The sequence below is a fragment of the Erpetoichthys calabaricus genome, chromosome 4 (genome assembly GCF_900747795.2).
Source record: "Erpetoichthys calabaricus chromosome 4, fErpCal1.3, whole genome shotgun sequence".
NCBI lineage: Eukaryota > Metazoa > Chordata > Cladistia > Polypteriformes > Polypteridae > Erpetoichthys > Erpetoichthys calabaricus.
The window spans coordinates 324,339,700-324,360,208 of NC_041397.2; the positions used below are offsets into that span (position 1 = coordinate 324,339,700).

A 20,509-nucleotide genomic window follows, 5' to 3' on the forward strand; every position below is an offset into this window, starting at 1 on the left:
TGTCCCACCTTGTGACCCTTAGTGACAAAGTGACATTTGCTCAGCCCCTCTGTGACATCACTTTTCAGCTCCTGATGTCCATGTGCTCCTCTGTTGGTGTCCTGCACATCAGACTTGTGACGTGACCCCATTGTCGTGTATTCTACCCTCACAGCTCGAGTCTTGCCTGTTTCTTAGACAAATCGTCACTTGATTGATGACAATGATGTCACCCTTTATTACAACGCTGGCACCTTGAACAGGGGACATGTCCTCATTTGAATGTTCAAAGTGTCTGCAGACATTGGCCTTAACCAGCGTATCCTAATGTGACATCGAGGACACACAAATGACGGGGGTCCTAAACGCGGGGACAGCTGCAGTGGACACCAATACTCTTTAATGTCACACACGTCATTGTCATTGTCACAGAGTGACGTTTTTAGGATTTATTTAGTAACATGTGTTATGTTTTATTGTTTGCCCTGAAGAAGTCACTGAGAGAATCGCGTTGGCCCTCAGACTGTGAGGTTTATGTGGTCGGACCTCGAGAAGCAGGACCCCTCAAACAGACTGCCATGGGGGCTTCACTTGTGTTTTCAGAACTAAAAGGATTTGCTTGTGATTTAGGACTGAGCTATGAAGAGACGATTGTTTGGTTTTCTTTCACAATCTCTCATATTCTGTCTGTTTATTATGGGATGTGTTGTTGTTCTTTTGATTTGTTTCCTGATCTTCACAGGTGAGTTAATGCTGGTGGTCCAGACTGCTGAATTCCTGATGATTCTCGTCCTTTTCTGAGCCCCTGACGTGTTCTTCTTGTGATCTTCTGATTCTTTTCTCTTTCGGTGGCCCAGCTGCTGTTCTTCTTGTCTTTTTATTCTTTAATTCTCCGTGTGGTTTGATGTCACTGAGATGTCAATTGTGTCATTTCTAACACCTACCAGCAGGTGGCGAAGCTAGCAGGTCACTCTGCCATTTTGCTCTGAATGGGCAGCTCAGGTCAGAGGAGAGCTGGGAGTGGACAGCAGTGGTCAGCAGTAATGGGGGTCACTTCACAGTCCACTCAGACCACCTCTGTGCCCAGGGGACTGGACTTTGGGATGCTGAGTGTCCATTCAGAGCTCGTCCACTGGCTTTATTACAAATTAGGAGAGAAATAAGAAAACTGAGTTGACCAGCAGTGAGGCCTTTAGTGGACTGAGGTCAGCTGGTCAGCAGCACCGGTCAGCATGTGACGTGTGAATGTCAGAAGTGTCACATGTCAGTCCTGTCCACCCTGTCCATTATGTCACTGATCACACAGTCAGTCCAGTCTTTGTCACAATAGACAGACAGAGGGTCCTCATAGTCTAAGTGGTCTGACATCAGGAGAGCCCACCATGACAGACACTCGAGTGTCGCGCTCTCCGATGTCCAGCAGTGACCGGCGTGTCTAACAGGAATCTGTGGATGGGGTCCTGCAAATCAGTCAAAGCCCCTCCATGTGCTGAGTCCTCAGTTACAGACACAAATCCAAGGTGGTCCCTCCGCTGTCATCGGCTTTGACAAGTCTGTCTGGACCCCCGAGTGCAGAACACTGTCACCCTCATGTCCTTCATATTCCTGTCCAGTGTCCACATGTCACTTTGAGTGACTTGTCACGAGTCAGTGTGGCAGGAAGGCAGAAGACGCTGTCAGGTATATAGCGCCTTACCTTATAAGGACAGTGGTGGTCTCAGGGTCAAAGTGCATTTCAGTGAAGACGGCGCAGTCATTGAGCCCTTGTGCTGTGTGTCCTTCTGTCTGTCTGTCTGTCCTCACTTGTCTCTCTTCTTCTCCACAGGTTGAACTCTTGTGGTCTCACCTTGGCCTGCTGCTCAGCTCTCTCCTCGGTCCTCTCGTCTCCAAACTCACAGCTGACTGCACTGGACGTCGACGACAACAACCTGGGAGATTCAGGGGCTCATCAGCTGAGTGAGGGGCTCAGGAGTGACAACTGTAAATTAGAGACACTGGGGTGAGTAAAGAGGGGGAGGGGTGGGGTGTGTGAATGTGTTATTGATGGGAGGGCTGATCACATGACAGCACATGGAGTGACCAGAGTGACAGTGACAAGTGCAGCTGACTGAGGTGACAGACAGGAAGGACAACAAAGATAAGGAGAGACAGACAGAGGAAGATGAGGAGGACCTGCTCTGTCAGATGAGACCACCTACTTGAGCACCGGACCCCATCTCCGCCACTCTTCTCAAATCCTGTCTTCATGTTCCTAATCCTGACTGTCATCACAATAATAAATCCATCCTGTGACACCGGCTCTGTGACAGCGACCCTGAAGGTCTCTTCTGTATCCCCACCATTAGGACAGTCTGGTCTTGATTTGACAATCTGAGATACCAAGTCTCAGCCCATCACTCACTTCTCTATTCTGTCTAAAGTTCTCAAGAGTGTCATGGCCTCCCAGCTCACCGTCACGTAACTGATAGCTGAGAGCTTACACTTTTAAAAATGGAGGATCTCAGCAGAATAACACGACATATCACAGAGCAGATGTCACCTCAAGGTGGCTCATCTAACATAACAGTGACTTCAGCTGACACTAATGGCTGCACGTCCAGTCCAATAAAACACTTCTGGAATGAGCAGGAACTGCAAGTGAGGAGCAGAAATGTGAGGCTGAGAAGTCAGAAGGACTGCGTGATGTCAGCATGGAGACAAAAATCCATAAGGAGCCATTCATGTGTCTCAAGGGGTCAACGCCTTTAGAGGCCAAGGTGCCCACCTGGTATGCCTAATAAAGTGGCCACTGGGGGCCCCTGCAGATCTTGAGCACTTTGCTCTTCTCCTGCACACCCGCTTTACACTCTTTAGACCAGCGGCCATGTCTTTGTGCACACGTCATCATCTGCACTCACACTCAGTCGTCACTCTTTGTGTCTTCTGCTCGTTTCTCCTTGTCGTCCCTCTTGTGTCCCCCATAGCAAGTTTGTCCCCCGCATGTCCTTTTCTCTTACACCCCACCAGCTGCCCATCACACTCACACACTTGAACCTTTGCTCCTGTCTGTGCAGATCTCATCTTCATGACGCTCATTTCTATTTCTCTTATTTTGATCTTATTCTTCTTCTTTATTCTCCCAGTATGTCCTCACAAATTCCCTGTCCATGTGGTGCACCTGCCCAGTAAGGTGACTCTGATTCTGGTCACTCCTGGTTGGGGTCACTAAGTGGCAGGGCCTCTCCCAGTAGCAGGAACTGAACAAAAGCAGGATGGACAGGCCATCACAGAGGGTCCACACTCAGGGGGTCTAACTGACCACCTCAGCGGCTCAATGTATTTAAACATCAAATAAGAAAAAGAAGAAAACTGTGAAGGAAAAACTACTGAGAGAAAAGGAGGAAACACATGTGGACCCCCAGTTCTCCTCCCCGTCCAAATATGTCACTTGTCACTGAGGTTTGTCCTCGGCAGGCTAAGCTGGTGTAGGACGTGACATCAGGCTGATGCTTCAAGGCAGGTGTCCTGAGCACATGGCGGACCACGGCAGACCCTCACAGTTGTTGTCCCCTTCACTCAGATGGCTTTCTTATCATGAGGACACTAAAGATGTCCCCTCACTGACTGTGATGTGTGTTAACCCTGAGTCTCTGTGGCCTGCAGACACACTAAGGCAGTGTGCTGTATGAGCCAATCAAAGTTCAGCAAATGTTACAAACCTCAGGAAGAAATGACTGACATGCGGCATTATGGGATAGGAGGAGTGGGCAACATTAACACTAGAATTACCAGAGCCTACGAAAAAACTTGTATATCCGGCCCACCTTAAATCGCTTCTTAAATCCGTTCACACCTCTCCGCCAGCATCCTTTGTCCTCTAAATGTGCTGATAAAAGACAAGCTGCCAGCAGCCGGCTATTCCATCCCCCCACCGACTTAGAACGTGAGCGAAGTTTTCCCAGCTCACGCCTTGATTGATTATGTGGGAGTGAAGTGGAGTTTTACAGTGGAAATAATAGATCGTCATTCTAAAGTAATCTGTGTAAACACATTGTTAAAACAGAAACTTTTTCATATTTTAGTAATAAATGTTACAAAATGTAGTAGGCATAAACTATAGAATATGTAAAGCCTGAGTTCCAAAGATCAAATAAACACTTTCACAAAAGCTTCAAGAATGATCCAACAGCTTCTGTGGCGTAGTGCGTTAAGATTTGCCTCTTAGTACAGAGCAGCTTTTCCTTGCCTCACAGACCTGAGTTCGAATCCCCGCTGGGGATGAAGTGTTGCTTTTTTTTTCTTTTCTTTTAAACCTCAAACGGACATAAAATTTATACATTGGTATGCACTGTCAGTTAATGAGATCGTTATATTTTCATGTGGGATGCTCCTTTTCAAATATTTTTTTAACAATTGAGACTGCAATTAACAGGAACAACTGTCCTTATAACTGTTATTTTTAAGATCCATAACACACAGACAGACAGAGCACTGCGTAATAGGGAGACAGACAGGCAGAGAAGTCACTAGATATAGAAATAAACAGGGAAGCCACGTGTACTGAAAGAAAAAAAGAACAACATGTGCGTTGTCCCTGCTGTACTGAATAAGCTGACTCTCAGACTGACTCTCTAAGTAAGATCAGGGGAGGGGTGATGTTAGAGCGCCTGCGCTTATTCAGTACAGCAGGGACAACGCACATGTTGTTCTTTTTTTCTTTCAGTACACGTGGCCTCCCTGTTTATTTATATATCTAGTGACTTCTCTGCCTGTCTGTCTCTCTATTACGCAGTGCTCTGTCTGTCTGTGTGTTATGGATCTTAAAAATAAGTTATAAGGACAGTTGTTCCTGTTAATTGCAGTCTCAATTGTTAAAAAAATATCTGAAAAGGAGCATCCCACATGAAAATATAACGATCTCATTAACTGACAGTGCATACCAATGTATAAATTTTATGTCCATTTGAGGTTTAAAAGAAAAGAAAAAAAAAGCAACACTTCATCCCCAGCGGGGAATCGAACTCAGGTCTGTGAGGCAAGGAAAAGCTGCTCTGCGTTAAGAGGCAAATCTTAGCGCGCTACACCACAAAAGCTGTTGAATCATTCTTGAAGCTTTTGTGAAAGTGTTTATTTGATCTTTGGAACTCGGGCTTTATATATTCTATAGTTTATGCCTACTACATTTTGTAACATTAATTACTAAAATATGAAAAAGTTTCTGTTTTAACAATGTGTTTACACAGATTACTTTAGAATAATGATCTCTCATTTCCACTGTAAAACTCCACTTCACTCCCACATAATCAATCAAGGCGTGAGCTGGGAAAACTTCGCTCACGTTCTAAGTCGGTGGGGGGATGGAATAGCCGGCTGCTGGCAGCTTGTCTTTTATCAGCACATTTAGAGGACAAAGGATGCTGGCGGAGAGGTGTGAACGGATTTAAGAAGCGATTTAAGGTGGGCCGGATATACGAGTTTTTTCGTAGGCTCTGGTAATTCTAGTGTTAAAGGAGATGGAAATGGAAGAGTTATTATGGGATATCAGAGGACAGGAGAAGTGGAGAAAAAAAAAGAATCAGCAAATGTACAGTCATGAAAAAAGGAGAAGAAGAAGTGAGAGGTGGAAATGAAGAAGAGAAACCCAAAGAGACGAGTGGCACGGCCTCATCAGCAGAGGGCAGGACCTGGGGACCTGCATGACTGGCTGACGGCAGACACTCAGATGGCTTATGAGACGTCCTGGACTGTCAGATGAACAAGTCTGATCACCTTGAGAGAACTTCCTCCATCACAGTCCTGATAATAATAAGAATATTAATAATAATAAGGACAAGACTGTCGCCTGACGTCACCACTGAGCTGCTTGTTCTTGTCCCATCTCGCTCTTCATTTTTCAAATCTCGTCGTGTCCATTGATTTCATCCAAAAGTGTGAAGTCAGTGTCATTGATGGGCTTTGGCTTACAGCTGTGATTTCAACTGAAGTCCTCTGATTTGATGTTCATTTAACGTTTTCTCTGAATATTTACTGACTGACTTGTCACGGCACATTCATCCTCATCGTCGTTTTCTCGAATGTCATTCATATTTTCAGTTCAGTTCCCTTTATTTTCACCCTTGTCTTTATGTCACTCAAATTCCTGTGACCTCTTTGCTGTGTCTGTCTCCAGGTGATCATTCAAGGTGACACAGTGAGTCAGCGGTGTGCATCACTGTGGTGGTCAGACCTGTCCCTGAGCCACTGGGCCACACTCTCTGACGTGACACGTGAGCTTTGACAGAGCAGATGGCAGACTTGTGTTACTTTTCACGGAGGTTTGAGATTTCAATTCTTGTGAACATCCTGCCATCTTTAGCCCACCTATTTGCTGTCCATTGGCCTGTCCTGTCTGATTTATTGACAAAGATAGCAAATGAAATCACAAGGACATGAGCTGCTGATGTCAACAAGAGGGGGACAATGATGGCAGTCATGTGACCCCCAAATGTGGCAAGGCTGTGCATTTCTAACGTCCAAGAAGAAGCTCAAATACAAAGAGAAAAGAATCAGAAGACCCCAAACAGACCTGTGATGGTCTGAGACGAGCTCAGGGTCATCTGGAATTCAGCAGCTCAGCTCATCCTCATCGGCCCGTGAAGATCAGGAAACAAATTCAAAGAACAAGAAAATCCCATAATAAACAAACAAAACGTGACGAATGTGACAAGAACATCAAATAAGCGTCTGTTCGTAGCCCAGTCCCACATCACACACACAAATTCTTCTAAAGACTCAAGTGAAGCCCCCCATGACAGCCTGTTCGAGGGGTCCTGCTTCTCGTGGTCCGACCACATGAACCTCACAGTCTGATGGCCAACGTGTTCTGTGATTCTCTCAATGCTGTCCTCAGGTCAGACTAAGAGATGTCAGTATTCTGGAGCCCACGTGTGCTCCTCGTCACCTCGGCAGACCAGCTGCTGCTGTTGTTCCCAGTTTGACAGTCCACATCACTTCCTGTGGCCTTAAGTATCCATCACAATTCCCAGCACTTTCTATTAGTTTCTGATTTCAGTTGTCCCACCTTGTGACCCTTAGTGACAAAGTGACATTTGCTCAGCCCCTCTCTGACATCACTTTTCTGCTCCTGATGTCCAAGTCCACCTCTGTTGGTGTCCTGCACATCAGACTTGTGACGTGACCCCATTGTCGTGTATTCTACCCTCACAGCTCGAGTCTCGCCTGTTTCTTAGACAATTCGTCACTTGATTGATGACAGTGGTGTCACCCTTAATTACCACCCTGGCACCTTGAACAGGGGACATGTCCTCATTTGAATGTACCAAAGTGTCTGCAGACATCGGCCTTAACCAGCGTATCCTAATGTGACATCGAGAACACAAATATTAAAGGGGTCCTAAACACGGAGACAGCTGCAGTGGACGCCAATACTCTTTAATGTCACACACGTCATTGTCATTGTCACAGAGTGACGTTTTTAGGATATATTTAGTAATGTGTGTTATGTTTTATTGTTTGCCTTGAAGAAGTCATTGAGAGAATCGCGTTGGCCCTCAGACTGTGAGGTTTATGTGGTCGGACCTCGAGAAGCAGGACCCCTCAAATAGACTGCCATGGGGTCTTCACTTGTGTCTTCAGAACTAAAAGGATTTGCTTGTGATTTAGGACTGAGCTATGAAGAGACGATTGTTTGGTTTTCTTTCACATTCTGTCATATTCTGTCTGTTTATTATGGGATGTGTTGTTGTTCTTTTGATTTGTTTCCTGATCTTCACAGGTGAGTTAATCCTGGTGGTCCGGACTGCTGAATTCCTGATGATTCTCGTCCTTTTCTGAGCCCCTGACGTGTTCTTCTTGTGATCTTCTGATTCTTTTCTCTTTCGGTGGTCCAGCTGCTGTTCTTCTTGTCTTTTTATTCTTTAATTCTCCGTGTGGTTTGATGTCACTGAGATGTCAATTGTGTCATTTCTAACACCTACCAGCAGGTGGCGATGCTAGCAGGTCACTCTGCCATTTTGCTCTGAATGGGCAGCTCAGGTCAGAGGAGAGTTGGGAGTGGACAGCAGTGGTCAGCAGTAATGGGGGTCACTTCACAGTCCACTCAGACCACCTCTGTGCCCAGGGGACTGGACTTTGGGATACTGAGTGTCCATTCAGAGCTCGTCCACTGGCTTTATTACAAATTAGGAGAGAAATAAGAAGACTGAGGTCACCAGCAGTGAGGCCTTTAGTGGACTGAGGTCAGCTGGTCAGTGGCACCGGTCAGCATGTGACATGTGAGTGACAGAAGTTTCACATGTCAGTCCTGCCCACCCTGTCCATTATGTCACTGATCAGACAGTCATCCATCCATCCATTTTCCAACCCGCTGAATCCGAACACAGGGTCACGGGGGTCTGCTGGAGCCAATCCCAGCCAACACAGGGCACAAGGCAGGAACCAATCCCGGGCAGGGTGCCAACCCACCACAGATCACACAGTCAGTCCAGTCTTTGTCACAATAAACGGACAGAGGGTCCTCATCATCTAAGTGGTCTGACATCAGGAGAGCCCACCATGACAAACATTCGAGTGTCACGCTCTCTGATGTCCAGCAGTGACCGGCGTGTCTAACAGGAATCTGTGGATGGGGTCCTGCAAATCAGTCAAAGCCCATCCATGTGCTGAGTCCTCAGTTACAGACACAAATCCAAGGTGGTCCCTCCGCTGTCATCGGCGTTGACAAGTCTGTCTGGACCCTCGAGTGTAGGACACTGTCAGCCTCATGTCCTTCACATTCCTGTTCAGTGTCCACATGTCACTTTGAGTGACTTGTCACCAGTCAGTGTGGCAGGAAGGTAGAAGACGCTGTCAGGTATATAGCACCTTACCTTATAAGGACAGCGGTGGTCTCAGGGTCAAAGTGCATTTCAGTGAATACTCCGCAGTCATTGAGCCCTTGTGCGGTGTGTCCTTCTGTCTGTCTGTCTGTCCTCACTTGTCTCTCTTCTTCTTCACAGGTTGGACTCGTGTGGTCTCACCTCGGCCTGCTGCTCAGCTCTCTCCTCAGTCCTCTCGTCTCCAAACTCACAGCTGACATATCTGAACCTGGACAACAACAACCTGGGAGATTTAGGGGCTCATCAGCTGAGTGGGGGGCTCAGGAGTGACAACTGTAAATTAGAGACACTGGGGTGAGTAAAGAGGGGGAGGGGTGGGGGGTGTGAATGTGTCATTGATGGGCGGGCTGATCACATGACAGCACATGGAGTGACGAGAGTGACAGTGACAAGTGGAGCTGACTGAGGTGACAGACAGGAAGGAGAACAAAGATAAGGAGAGACAGACAGAGGAAGATGAGGAGGACCTGCTCTGTCAGATGAGACCACCTAATTGAGCACCGGACACCATCTTCACCACTCCTCTCAAATCCAGTCTTCATGTCCTAATCCTGACTGTCATGACAATAATAAATCCATCCTGTGTCACTGGCTCTGTGTTATCGACCCTGAAGGTCTCTTCTGCATCCCCACCATTAGGACAATCTGGTCTTGATGTGACAATCTGAGATAACAAGTCTCAGTCCATCACTCACTACTCTATTCTGTCTAAAGTTCTCAGGAGTGTCGTGGCCTCCCAACTCACCGTCACGTAACTGATAATCAGCTGAGAGCGGACACTTTTAAAAATGGAGGATCTCAGCAGGATAACACGACATGTCACAGAGCAGGTGTCACCTCAAGGTGGCTCATCTAACATGATGCTGACTTCAGTTTACGCCAATGGCTGCACGTCCAGTCCAATGACACACTTCTGGGATGAGCTGGAACTACAAGTGAGGAGCAGAAATGTGAGGCTGAGAAGTCTGAAGCACTGCATGATGACAACATGGAGACAGAAATCCATAAGGAAACGTTTATGGGGTCTTAAGGGGTCATCACTTTGGAGAATTCAGACTCTTTAGAAGCAGAGGAGGCCCAACTGGTGTGCCTAATAAAGTGGCCACTGCGGGCCCCTGCAGATCTTGAGCACTTTGCTCTTCTCCTGCACACCCGCTTTACACTCTTTAGTCCAGAGGCCTTGTCTTTGTGCACACGTCATCATCTGCACTCACACTCAGTCGTCACTCTTTGTGTCTTCTGCTCTTCTCTCCTTGTCGTCCCTCTTGTGTCCCCATAGCAGGTTTGTCCCCCGCATGTCCTTTTCTCTGACACCCCACCAGACTGCCCCTCACACTCACACACTTGAACCTTTACTGCTGTCTGTCCAGATCTCATCTTCATGACACTCATTTCTATTTCTCTTATTTTGATTTTCTTCTTCTTCTTAATTCTCCCAGTATGTCCTCACAAATTCCCAGTCCATGTGGTGCACCTGCCCAGTAAGGTCACTCTGATTCTGGTCACTCCTGGTCGGGGTCACTAAGTGGCAGGGCCTCTCCCAGTAGCAGGAACTGAACACAAGCAGGATGGACAGGCCATCACAGAGGGTCCACACTCAGGGGGTCAAACTGACCACCTCAGAGGCTCAATGTATTTAAACATCAAATAAGAAAAAGAAGAAAACTGTGAAGGAAAAACTAATGAGAGAAAAGGAGGAAACACATGTGGACCCCCAGGTCTCCTCCCAGTCCTAAACATGTCACTTGTCAATGAGGTCTGACCTCGGCAGGCTAAGCTGGTGCAAGACGTGACATCAGGCCGAGTCTTCAAGGCAGGCATCCTGAGCATATGGCAGACCACCGCAGACCCACACATTTGTTGTCCCCTTCACTCAGATGACTTTCTTCTCATGAGGACACTAAAGATGTTCCCTTACTGACTGTGGCGTGTGTTGAACCCGAGTCTTTGTGGCCTGTAGACACACTAAGGCTGTGTGCTGTATGAACCAATCAGTGATCAGAGTTCAGCAAATGTTACAAACTTCAGGTAAAAACGACTGACATGCGGCATTATGGGATAGGAGGAGTGGCCAACATTAAAAGAGATGGAAATTGAGGCGTTATTATGAGATATCAGGGGACAGGAGGAGTGGAGAACAAAAAGAATCAGCAAATGTGTAGTCAGGAAAAAAGGAGAAGAAGAAGTGAGAACTGGAAATGAAGAAGAGAAACCCAAAGAGACGAGTGGCACGGCCTCACCAGCAGAGGGCAGGACTTGGGGACCTGCAGGACTGGCTGACGGCAGACACTCAGGTCTCTTATAAGACGTCCAGGACTGTAAGATGTCGAGGTGACACAAGAGCTTTGACAGAGCAGATGGCCGACTTGTGTCACTTTTGTTTTGAGTTTTGAGATTTCAATTCTTGTGAACGTCCTGCCATCTTTAGTCCATCCAATTGTTGTCCATTGGCCTGTCCTGCCTGATTTATTGACAAAGATAGCAAATGAAATCACAAACAGATGAGCTGCTGATGTCAACAAGAGGGGGACAAAGATGGCAGTCATGTGACCCCCAAATGTGGCAGGGCTGTGCCTTTTTAACGTCCAACATCAAGCTCAAGTATGAAGAGGAAAGAATCTGAAGATCCCAAACAGACCTGTGATGGTCTGAGAGGAGCTCATGGTCTTCTGGAATTCAGCAGCTCAGCTCATCGTCATCGGCCTGTGAAGATCAGGAAACAAATTCAAAGAACAAGAACATCCCATAATAAACAAACAAAATGTGACGAGAGCATCAAATAAGCGTCTGTTCATAGCCCAGTCCCACATCACACACACAATTCCTTCTAAAGGCTCAAGTGAAGCCCCCCATGACAGCCTGTTTTAGGGGTCCTGCTTCTCGAGGTCTGACCACATGAACCTCACAGTCTGATGGCCAACGTGTTTTGTGATTCTCTCAATGCTGTCCTCAGGTCAGACTAACAGATGTCAGTATTCTGGAGTACACGCACACACACACACACACTCCACATAAATGTCACATTATTTAATAAAGGACGCCACAGACTACACGTCACCACCATCTCCCCCAAAGCCACTAAGCCCTCGTGTTCTTCTCATCACCTCGGCAGACCAGCAGCTGCTGTTGTTCTCAGTCTGACAGTCCAGTTCACTTCCTGTGGCCTCAAGTGTCCATCACAACCCCCCAGCACTTTCTTTTACTTTCTGATTTCAGTTGTCCCACCTTGTGACCCTTAGTGACAAAGTGACATTTGCTCATCCCCTCTCTGACGTCACTTTTCTGCTCCTGATGTCCACCTGCTCCTCTCTTGGTGCTCTGCACATCAGACTTGTGACGTGACCCCATTGTCGTGTATTCTACTGTCACAGCTCGAGTCTCGCCTGTTTCTTAGACAAATCGTCACTTGATTGATGACAATGGTGTCACCCTTTATTATAACGCTGGCACCTTGAACAGGGGACGTGTCCTCATTTGAATGTTCCAAAGTGTCTGCAGACATCGGCCTTAACCAGCGTATTCTAATGTGACATCGAGAACACACAAATGACGGGGGTCATAAACACGTGGACAGCTGCAGTGGACGCCAATACTCTTTAATGTCACACATGTCATTGTCATTGTCACAGAGTGACTTTTTAGGATTTATTTAGTTACATGTGTTATGTTTTATTGCTTGCTCTGAAGAAGTCATTGAGAGAATCGCGTTGGCCCCCAGACTGTGAGGTTTATGTGGTCAGACCTCGAGAAGCAGGACCCCTCAAACAGACTGCCATGGGGGCTTCACTTGTGTTTTCAGAACTAAAAGGATTTGCTTGTAATTTAGGACTGAGCTATGAAGAGACGATTGTTTGGTTTTCTTTCACCTTCTCTCATATTCTGTCTGTTTATTATGGGATGTGTTGTTGTTCTTTTGATTTGTTTCCTGATCTTCACAGGTGAGTTAATGCTGGTGGTCCGGACTGCTGAATTCCTGATGATTCTCGTCCTTTTCTGAGCCCCTGACGTGTTCTTCTTGTGATCTTCTGATTCTTTTCTCTTTTGGTGGTCCAGCTGCTGTTCTTCTTGTCTTTTTATTCTTTAATTCTCCGTGTGGTTTGATGTCACTTTGATGTCAATTGTGTCATTTCTAACACCTTCCAGCAGGTGGCGATGCTAGCAGGTCACTCTGCCATTTTGCTCTGAATGGGCAGCTCAGGTCAGAGGAGAGCTGGGAGTGGACAGCAGTGGTCAGCAGTAATGGGGGTCACTTCACAGTCCACTCAGACCACCTCTGTGCCCAGGGGACTGGACTTTGGGATGCTGAGTGTCCATTCAGAGCTCGTCCACTGGCTTTATTACAAATTAGGAGAGAAATAAGAAAACTGAGGTGACCAGCAGGGAGACCTTTAGTGGACTGAGGTCAGCTGGTCAGTGGCACCGGTCAGCATGTGACATGAGTGTCAGAAGTGTCACATGTCAGTTCTGCCCACCCTGTCCATTATGTCACTGATCACACAGTCAGTCCAGTCTTCGTCACAATAGACAAACAGAGGGTCCTCATCGTCTAAGTGGTCTGACATCAGGAGAGCCCACCATGACAGACCCTCTCCGATGTCCAGCAGTTACCGGCGTGTCTAACAGGAATCTGTGGATGGGTTCCTGCAAATCAGTCAAAGCCCCTCCATGTGCTGAGTCCTCAGTTACAGACACAAATCCAAGGTGATCCCTCCGCTGTCATCGGCTTTGACAAGTCTGTCTGGACCCTCGAGTGCAGGACACTGTCAGCCTCATGTCCTTCACATTCCTCTCCAGTGTCCACATGTCACTTTGAGTGACTTGTCACCAGTCAGTGTGGCAGGAAGGCAGAAGACGCTGTCAGGTATATAGCGCCTTACCTTATAAGGACAGTGGTGGTCTCAGGCTCAAAGTGCATTTCAGTGAAGACGGCGCAGTCATTGAGCCCTTGTGCTGTGTGTCCTTCTGTCTGTCTGACTGTCCTCACTTGTCTCTCTTCTTCTCCACAGGTTGGACTCTTGTGGTCTCACCTCAGCCTGCTGCTCAGCTCTCTCCTCAGTCCTCTCGTCTCCAAACTCACAGCTGACATATCTGAACCTGACCAACAACAACCTGGGAGATTCAGGGGCTCGTCAGCTGAGTGAGGGGCTCAGGAGTGACAACTGTAAATTAGAGACAGTGGAGTGAGTAAAGAGGGGGAGGGGTGGGGGGTGTGAATGTGTTATTGATGGGTGGGCTGATCACATGACAGCACATGGAGTGACCAGAGTGATAGTGACAAGTGGAGCTGACTGAGGTGACAGACAGGAAGGACAACAAAGATAAGGAGAGACAGACAGAGGAAGATGAGGAGGACCTGCTCTGTCAGATGAGACCACCTCCTTGAGCACTGGACCCCATCTCCTCCATTCTTCTCAAATCCTGTCTTCATGTCCTAATCCTGACTGTCGTGACAATAATTAATCCATCCTGTGACACCATCTCTGTGCCAGTGACCCTGAAGGTCTCTTCTGTTTCCCCACCATTAGGACAGTCTGGTCTTGATGTGACAATCTGACATAACAAGTCTCAGTCCATCACTCACTTCTCCATTCTGTCTAAAGTCCTCAACAGTGTTGTGGCCTCCCAACTCACCGTCACGTAACTGGTAATCAGCTGCGAGTGGACACTTTTAAAAATGGAGGATCTCACCAGAATAACACAACATATTACAGAGCAGGTGTCACCTCAGGGTGGCTCAGTTAACATGATGGTGACTTCAGTTGACACCAATGGCTGCACGTCCAGTCCAATGACACACTTCTGGGATGAGCTGGAACTGCAAGTGAGGAGCAGAAATGTGAGGCTGAGAAGTCTGAAGGACTGCGTGATGTCAACATGGAGACAGAAATCCATAAGGAGCCATTCATGTGTCTCAGTGGGTCAAGGCCTTTAGAGGCCAAGGTGCCCACCTGGTATGCCTAATAAAGTGGCCACTGGGGGCCCCTGCAGATCTTGAGCACTTTGCTCTTCTCCTGTACACCTGCTTTACACTCTTTAGTCCAGCCGCCATGTCTTTGTGCACACGTCATCATCTGCACTCACACTCACTCGTCACTCTTTGTGTCTTCTGCTCGTCTCTTCTTGTCGTCCCTCTTGTGTCCCCCATAGCAGGTTTGTCCTCCGCATGTCCTTTTCTCTGACACCCCACCACGCTGCCCCTCACACTCACACACTTGAACCTTTACTCCTGTCTTTACAGATCTCATCTTCATGACGCTCATTTCTATTTCTCTTATTTTGATCTTCTTCTTCTTCTTATTATTATTTATTCTCCCAGTATGTCCTCACAAATTCCCAGTCCATGTGGTGCACCTGCCCAGTAAGGTGACTCTGATTCTGGTCAATCCTGGTTGGGGTCACTACGTGGCAGGGCCTCTCCCAGTAGCAGAAACTGAACACAAGCAGGATAGACAGGCCATCACAGAGGGTCCACACTCAGGGGGTCTAACTGACCACCTCAGTGGCTCAATGTCTTTAAACATCAAATAAGAAAAAGTAGAAAACTGTGAAGGAAAAACTACTGAGAGAAAAGGAGGAAACACATGTGAACCCCCAGTTCTCCTCCCCGTCCTAATATGTCACTTGTCACTAATGTTTGTCCTCGGCAGGCTAAGCTGGTGCAGGACGTGACGTCAGGCCAAGTCTTCAAGGCAGGCATCCTGAGCACATGGCTGACCACAGCAGACCCTCGTGGTTGTCCCCTTCACTCAGATGACTTTCTTCTCATGAGGACATTAAAGATGTCCCCTCAGTGACTGTGACGTGTGTTGAACCCGATTCTCTGTGGCCTGCACACACACTAAGGCTGTGTGATGTATGAGCCAATCAAAGTTCAGCAAATGTTACAAACCTCAGGAAGAAACGACTGACATGCGGCATTATGGGATAGGAGGAGTGGCCAACATTAAAGGAGATGGAAATGGAGGAGTTATTATGGGATATCAAGGTACAGAAGGAGTGGAGAACAAAAAGAAAAAGCAAATGTGCAGTCAGGAAAAAAGGTGAAGAAGAAGTGAGAGGTGGAAATGAAGAAGAGAAACACAAAGAGATAAGTGACACGTCCTCACCAGCACTGGGCAGGACTTGGGGACCTGCAGGACACTCAGATTGCTTATAAGACGTCCTGGACTGTCAGATGAACACATCTGATCACCTTGATAGAACTTCCTCCATCACAGTCCTAATAATAAGAATATTAATAACTAGCAAAATACCCGCGCTTCACAGCGGAGAAGTAGTGTGTTAAAGAGGTTATGTAAACATATGTCTACATATACACATATCTACATATACATATATATACATACATATACACATCCACATATACATTTATATACATATACAAATTTACACATCTACATATATATATACATATGCACATATATATACATATAAATATATACATATGCACATATATATACACATATATACACATATGCACATATATATATACACATATATATACACATATATATATATATATATATATATATACATATATCTATACTAATAAAAGGCAAAGCCCTCACTGACTCACTGACTGACTGACTGACTGACTCACTCATCACTAATTCTCCAACTTCCCGTTTAGGTAGAAGTCTGAAATTTGGCAGGCTCATTCCTTACAGCTTACTTACAAAAGTTAGGCAGGTTTTATTTCGAAATTCTACGCGTAATGGTCATAACTGGAACCTGTTTGACTGACTCACTCATCACTAATTCTCCAACTTCCCGTGTAGGTAGAAGTCTGAAATGTGGCAGGCTCATTCCTTACAGCTTACTTACAAAAGTTAGGCAGGTTTTATTTCGAAATTCTACGCGTAATGGTCATAACTGGATCCTGTTTGACTGACTCATTCATCACTAATTCTCCAACTTCCCGTGTAGGTAGAAGGCTGAAATTTGGCAGGCTCATTCCTTACAGCTTACTTACAAAAGTTAGGCAGGTTTCATTTCGAAATTCTACGTGTAATGGTCATAACTGGAACCTGTTTTTTGTCCATATACTCTAATGGAGGAGGCGGAGTCACGTATCGCGTCATCACGTATTACGCCTCCTACGTAATCACATGAACTGAAAACGAGGAAGAGATTTACAGCACAAGTCAAACGCGGGAACGAAGGTAAATGACGTTAATTGTTGACTGTCTTTTAATACTGTGTACTTGTTGAGTGTCTTTTAATACTGTGTAAGCATACATATTAACACATGTGCAATTAAACGTGTGCATTTACGGGGTGATTTCTCAGGCTTAAAAGCTCGCCTTTTATTAAAAAGGTAAATGCAAACTCTTTTCATTCTGATGGGCACAAACCACGTTAGATGTCAGCCGTTAAATGCGCAAAAATGTCAGTACACCAGATAAATAAGCGCAACATATTATCAGTTGTATTGTATGCTTACAATACATATACAAATGTGTTAATCGTTAACTAATATTATGGTATGGTGTTTTTCAACTTGCGCCTTGTATTAAACGATTGCATGTCTTAGTGGGTTTGCGTAACTTATTGTCAATATCTTTACACCTCTTTTTAAGACATAATTTTAAAAGGTTTTCTTTTCTTCTTAATTAAAATTTAAAAGCAATACTTCACCGCTGCGAAGCCCCTCTAGCGCTGACGTCCGACGTTTGATTACCGTAAGCGAGTGCAATGAGTGTGTACACCTGATGAGCCAAGAATAAGGGGGAAACAGGTGTTTGCATTATTTGACAGTAAACTATTTTCATCCATTCTATGATCTGCTTCTCACAACTGAAGGCACCGTGGCTGATGTTACCTGACTTGCTGGCCAACCATAAGCGTTACCTGGTAGGTAACCACCCACTCACTTCACTCCAATACTGGAATCGAACCTCGGACGTCAGCGCTAGAGGCGAAGCCCCTAAAATTGCGCCACGGCGTGTGGTTCGTTTATTTATTATAAGTTCATAGACCTACAAAAGGTTGCCATTGATTTGAGGCAAGATTGCTTTTCTCATGTACAACTATACGTTGCATTCTTAACAGTAAGCTTGCACAGCTTGGTCATATTACAACCTGAGTGCTGAACTGACAACGTCGTATACAAACAGAACTATAACAATCGTAATAAATAAACAAACAAAAAAAAAACCGAAGAACCCTTGAATTTAAGAAAAAGGCTCTTTCATTGGCGAAGCAAGTAAAAAGGAAGACCTTATATGGCGATCGTTTATAAAACAGCGGAAAAGCTGTGTTAAGTCTGCTTCACAAAAAAACAGATCCTTAAGAAATTGCTATTGGGATATTTTCCCTCAATTTAAAAAGCTTTTCTTCTTCATAAAAATTTAAAAGCAGTACTTTGCGTGGATTTAGATATATATATATATATATATACTAGCAAAATACCCGCGCTTAGCAGCGGAGAAGTAGTGTGTTAAAGAGGTTATAAAAAAGTAAAAGAAACATTTTAAAAATAATGTAACATGATTGTCAATGTAATTGTGTTGTCATTGTTATGAGTGTTGCTGTCATATATATATATACATACATATACACATATATTATATATATATATATATACACATATTATATATATATATATACACATATTATATATATATATATATGTGTATATATATATTATATATATGTGTATGTGTGTGTATATATATATATATATATATATATATATATATATATATATATACATACAGTGGTGTGAAAAACTATTTGCCCCCTTCCTGATTTCTTATTCTTTTGCATGTTTGTCACACAAAATGTTTCTGATCATCAAACACATTTAACCATTAGTCAAATATAACACAAGTAAACACAAAATGCAGTTTTTAAATGATGGTTTTTATTATTTAGGGAGAAAAAAAATCCAAACCTACATGGCCCTGTGTGAAAAAGTAATTGCCCCCTTGTTAAAAAATAACCTAACTGTGGTGTATCACACCTGAGTTCAATTTCCGTAGCCACCCCCAGGCCTGATTACTGCCACACCTGTTTCAATCAAGAAATCACTTAAATAGGAGCTGCCTGACACAGAGAAGTAGACCAAAAGCACCTCAAAAGCTAGACATCATGCCAAGATCCAAAGAAATTCAGGAACAAATGAGAACAGAAGTAATTGAGATCTATCAGTATGGTAAAGGTTATAAAGCCATTTCTAAAGCTTTGGGACTCCAGCGAACCACAGTGAGAGCCATTATCCACAAATGGCAAAAACATGGAACAGTGGTGAACCTTCCCAGGAGTGGCCGGCCGACCAAAATTACCCCAAGAGCACAGAGACGACTCATCCGAGAGGTCACAAAAGACCCCAGGACAATGTCTAAAGAACTGCAGGCCTCACTTGCCTCAATTAAGGTCAGTGTTCACGACTCCACCATAAGAAAGAGACTGGGCAAAAACGGCCTGCATGGCAGATGTCCAAGACGTAAACCACTGTTAAGCAAAAAGAACATTAGGGCTCGTCTCAATTTTGCTAAGAAACATCTCAATGATTGCCAAGACTTTTGGGAAAATACCTTGTGGACTGATGAGTCAAAAGTTGAACTTTTTGGAAGGCAAATGTCCCGTTACATCTGGCGTAAAAGGAACATAGCATTTCAGAAAAAGAACATCATACCAACACTAAAATATGGTGGTGGTAGTGTGATGGTCTGGGGTTGTTTTGCTGCTTCAGGACCTGGAAGGCTTGCTGTGATAGATGGAACCATGAATTCTACTGTCTACCAAAAAATCCTGAAGGAGAATGTCCGGCCATCTGTTTGTCAACTCAAGCTGAAGCGATCTTGGCTGCTGCAACAGGACAATGACCCAAAACACACCAGCAAATCCACCTCTGAATGGCTGAAGAAAAACAAAATGAAGACTTTGGAGTGGCCTAGTCAAAGTCCTGACCTGAATCCAATTGAGATGCTATGGCATGACCTTAAAAAAAGTGTTCATGCTAGAAAACCCTCAAATAAAGCTGAATTACAACAATTTTGCAAAGATGAGTGGGCCAAAATTCCTCCAGAGCGCTGTAAAAGACTCATTGCAAGTTATCGCAAACGCTTGATTGCAGTTATTGCTGCTAAGGGTGGCCCAACCAGTTATTAGGTTCAGGGGGCAATTACTTTTTCACACAGGGCCATGTAGGTTTGGATTTTTTTTTCTCCCTAAATAATGAAAACCACCATTTACAAACTGCATTTTGTGTTTACTTGTGTTATATTTGACTAATGGTTAAATGTGTTTGATGATCAGAAACATTTTGTGTGACAAACATGCAAAAGAATAAGAAATCAGGAAGGGGGCAAATAGTTTTTCACACCACTGTATATAATGTGTGTATACATATATATATATATATATATATATATATATATATATATATACACACACATACACATATATATATAATATATATATACACACATATATATATATAATATATATATTTATACACATATATATATAATATATATATTTATACACACATATATATAATATATATATTTATACACATATATATATAATATATATATACACATATATATATGTAATATATACACATATATATATGTAATATATATATACACACATATATATATATATAATATATATATACTGTGACAGACGACCGGCTACGGACTCCGGTCGCCATCCCCAGGCCGCTA

At 44.7% G+C, this 20,509-nt stretch overlaps 1 protein-coding gene across 1 annotated transcript in view; it reads left to right on the top strand.

The window, feature by feature from the left end:
- The window catches only part of LOC114643523 (NACHT, LRR and PYD domains-containing protein 3-like), a 179,471-nt gene that overhangs the window by 128,736 nt on the left and 30,226 nt on the right, over positions 1–20,509 (top strand). Inside the window, exons 13-15 of the mRNA XM_051926729.1 lie at positions 1,805–1,978; positions 8,955–9,128; positions 13,841–14,014. Of these exons, the coding sequence (XP_051782689.1) occupies positions 1,805–1,978; positions 8,955–9,128; positions 13,841–14,014 (522 nt within the window). The remainder of the gene's footprint in view (positions 1–1,804; positions 1,979–8,954; positions 9,129–13,840; positions 14,015–20,509) is intronic.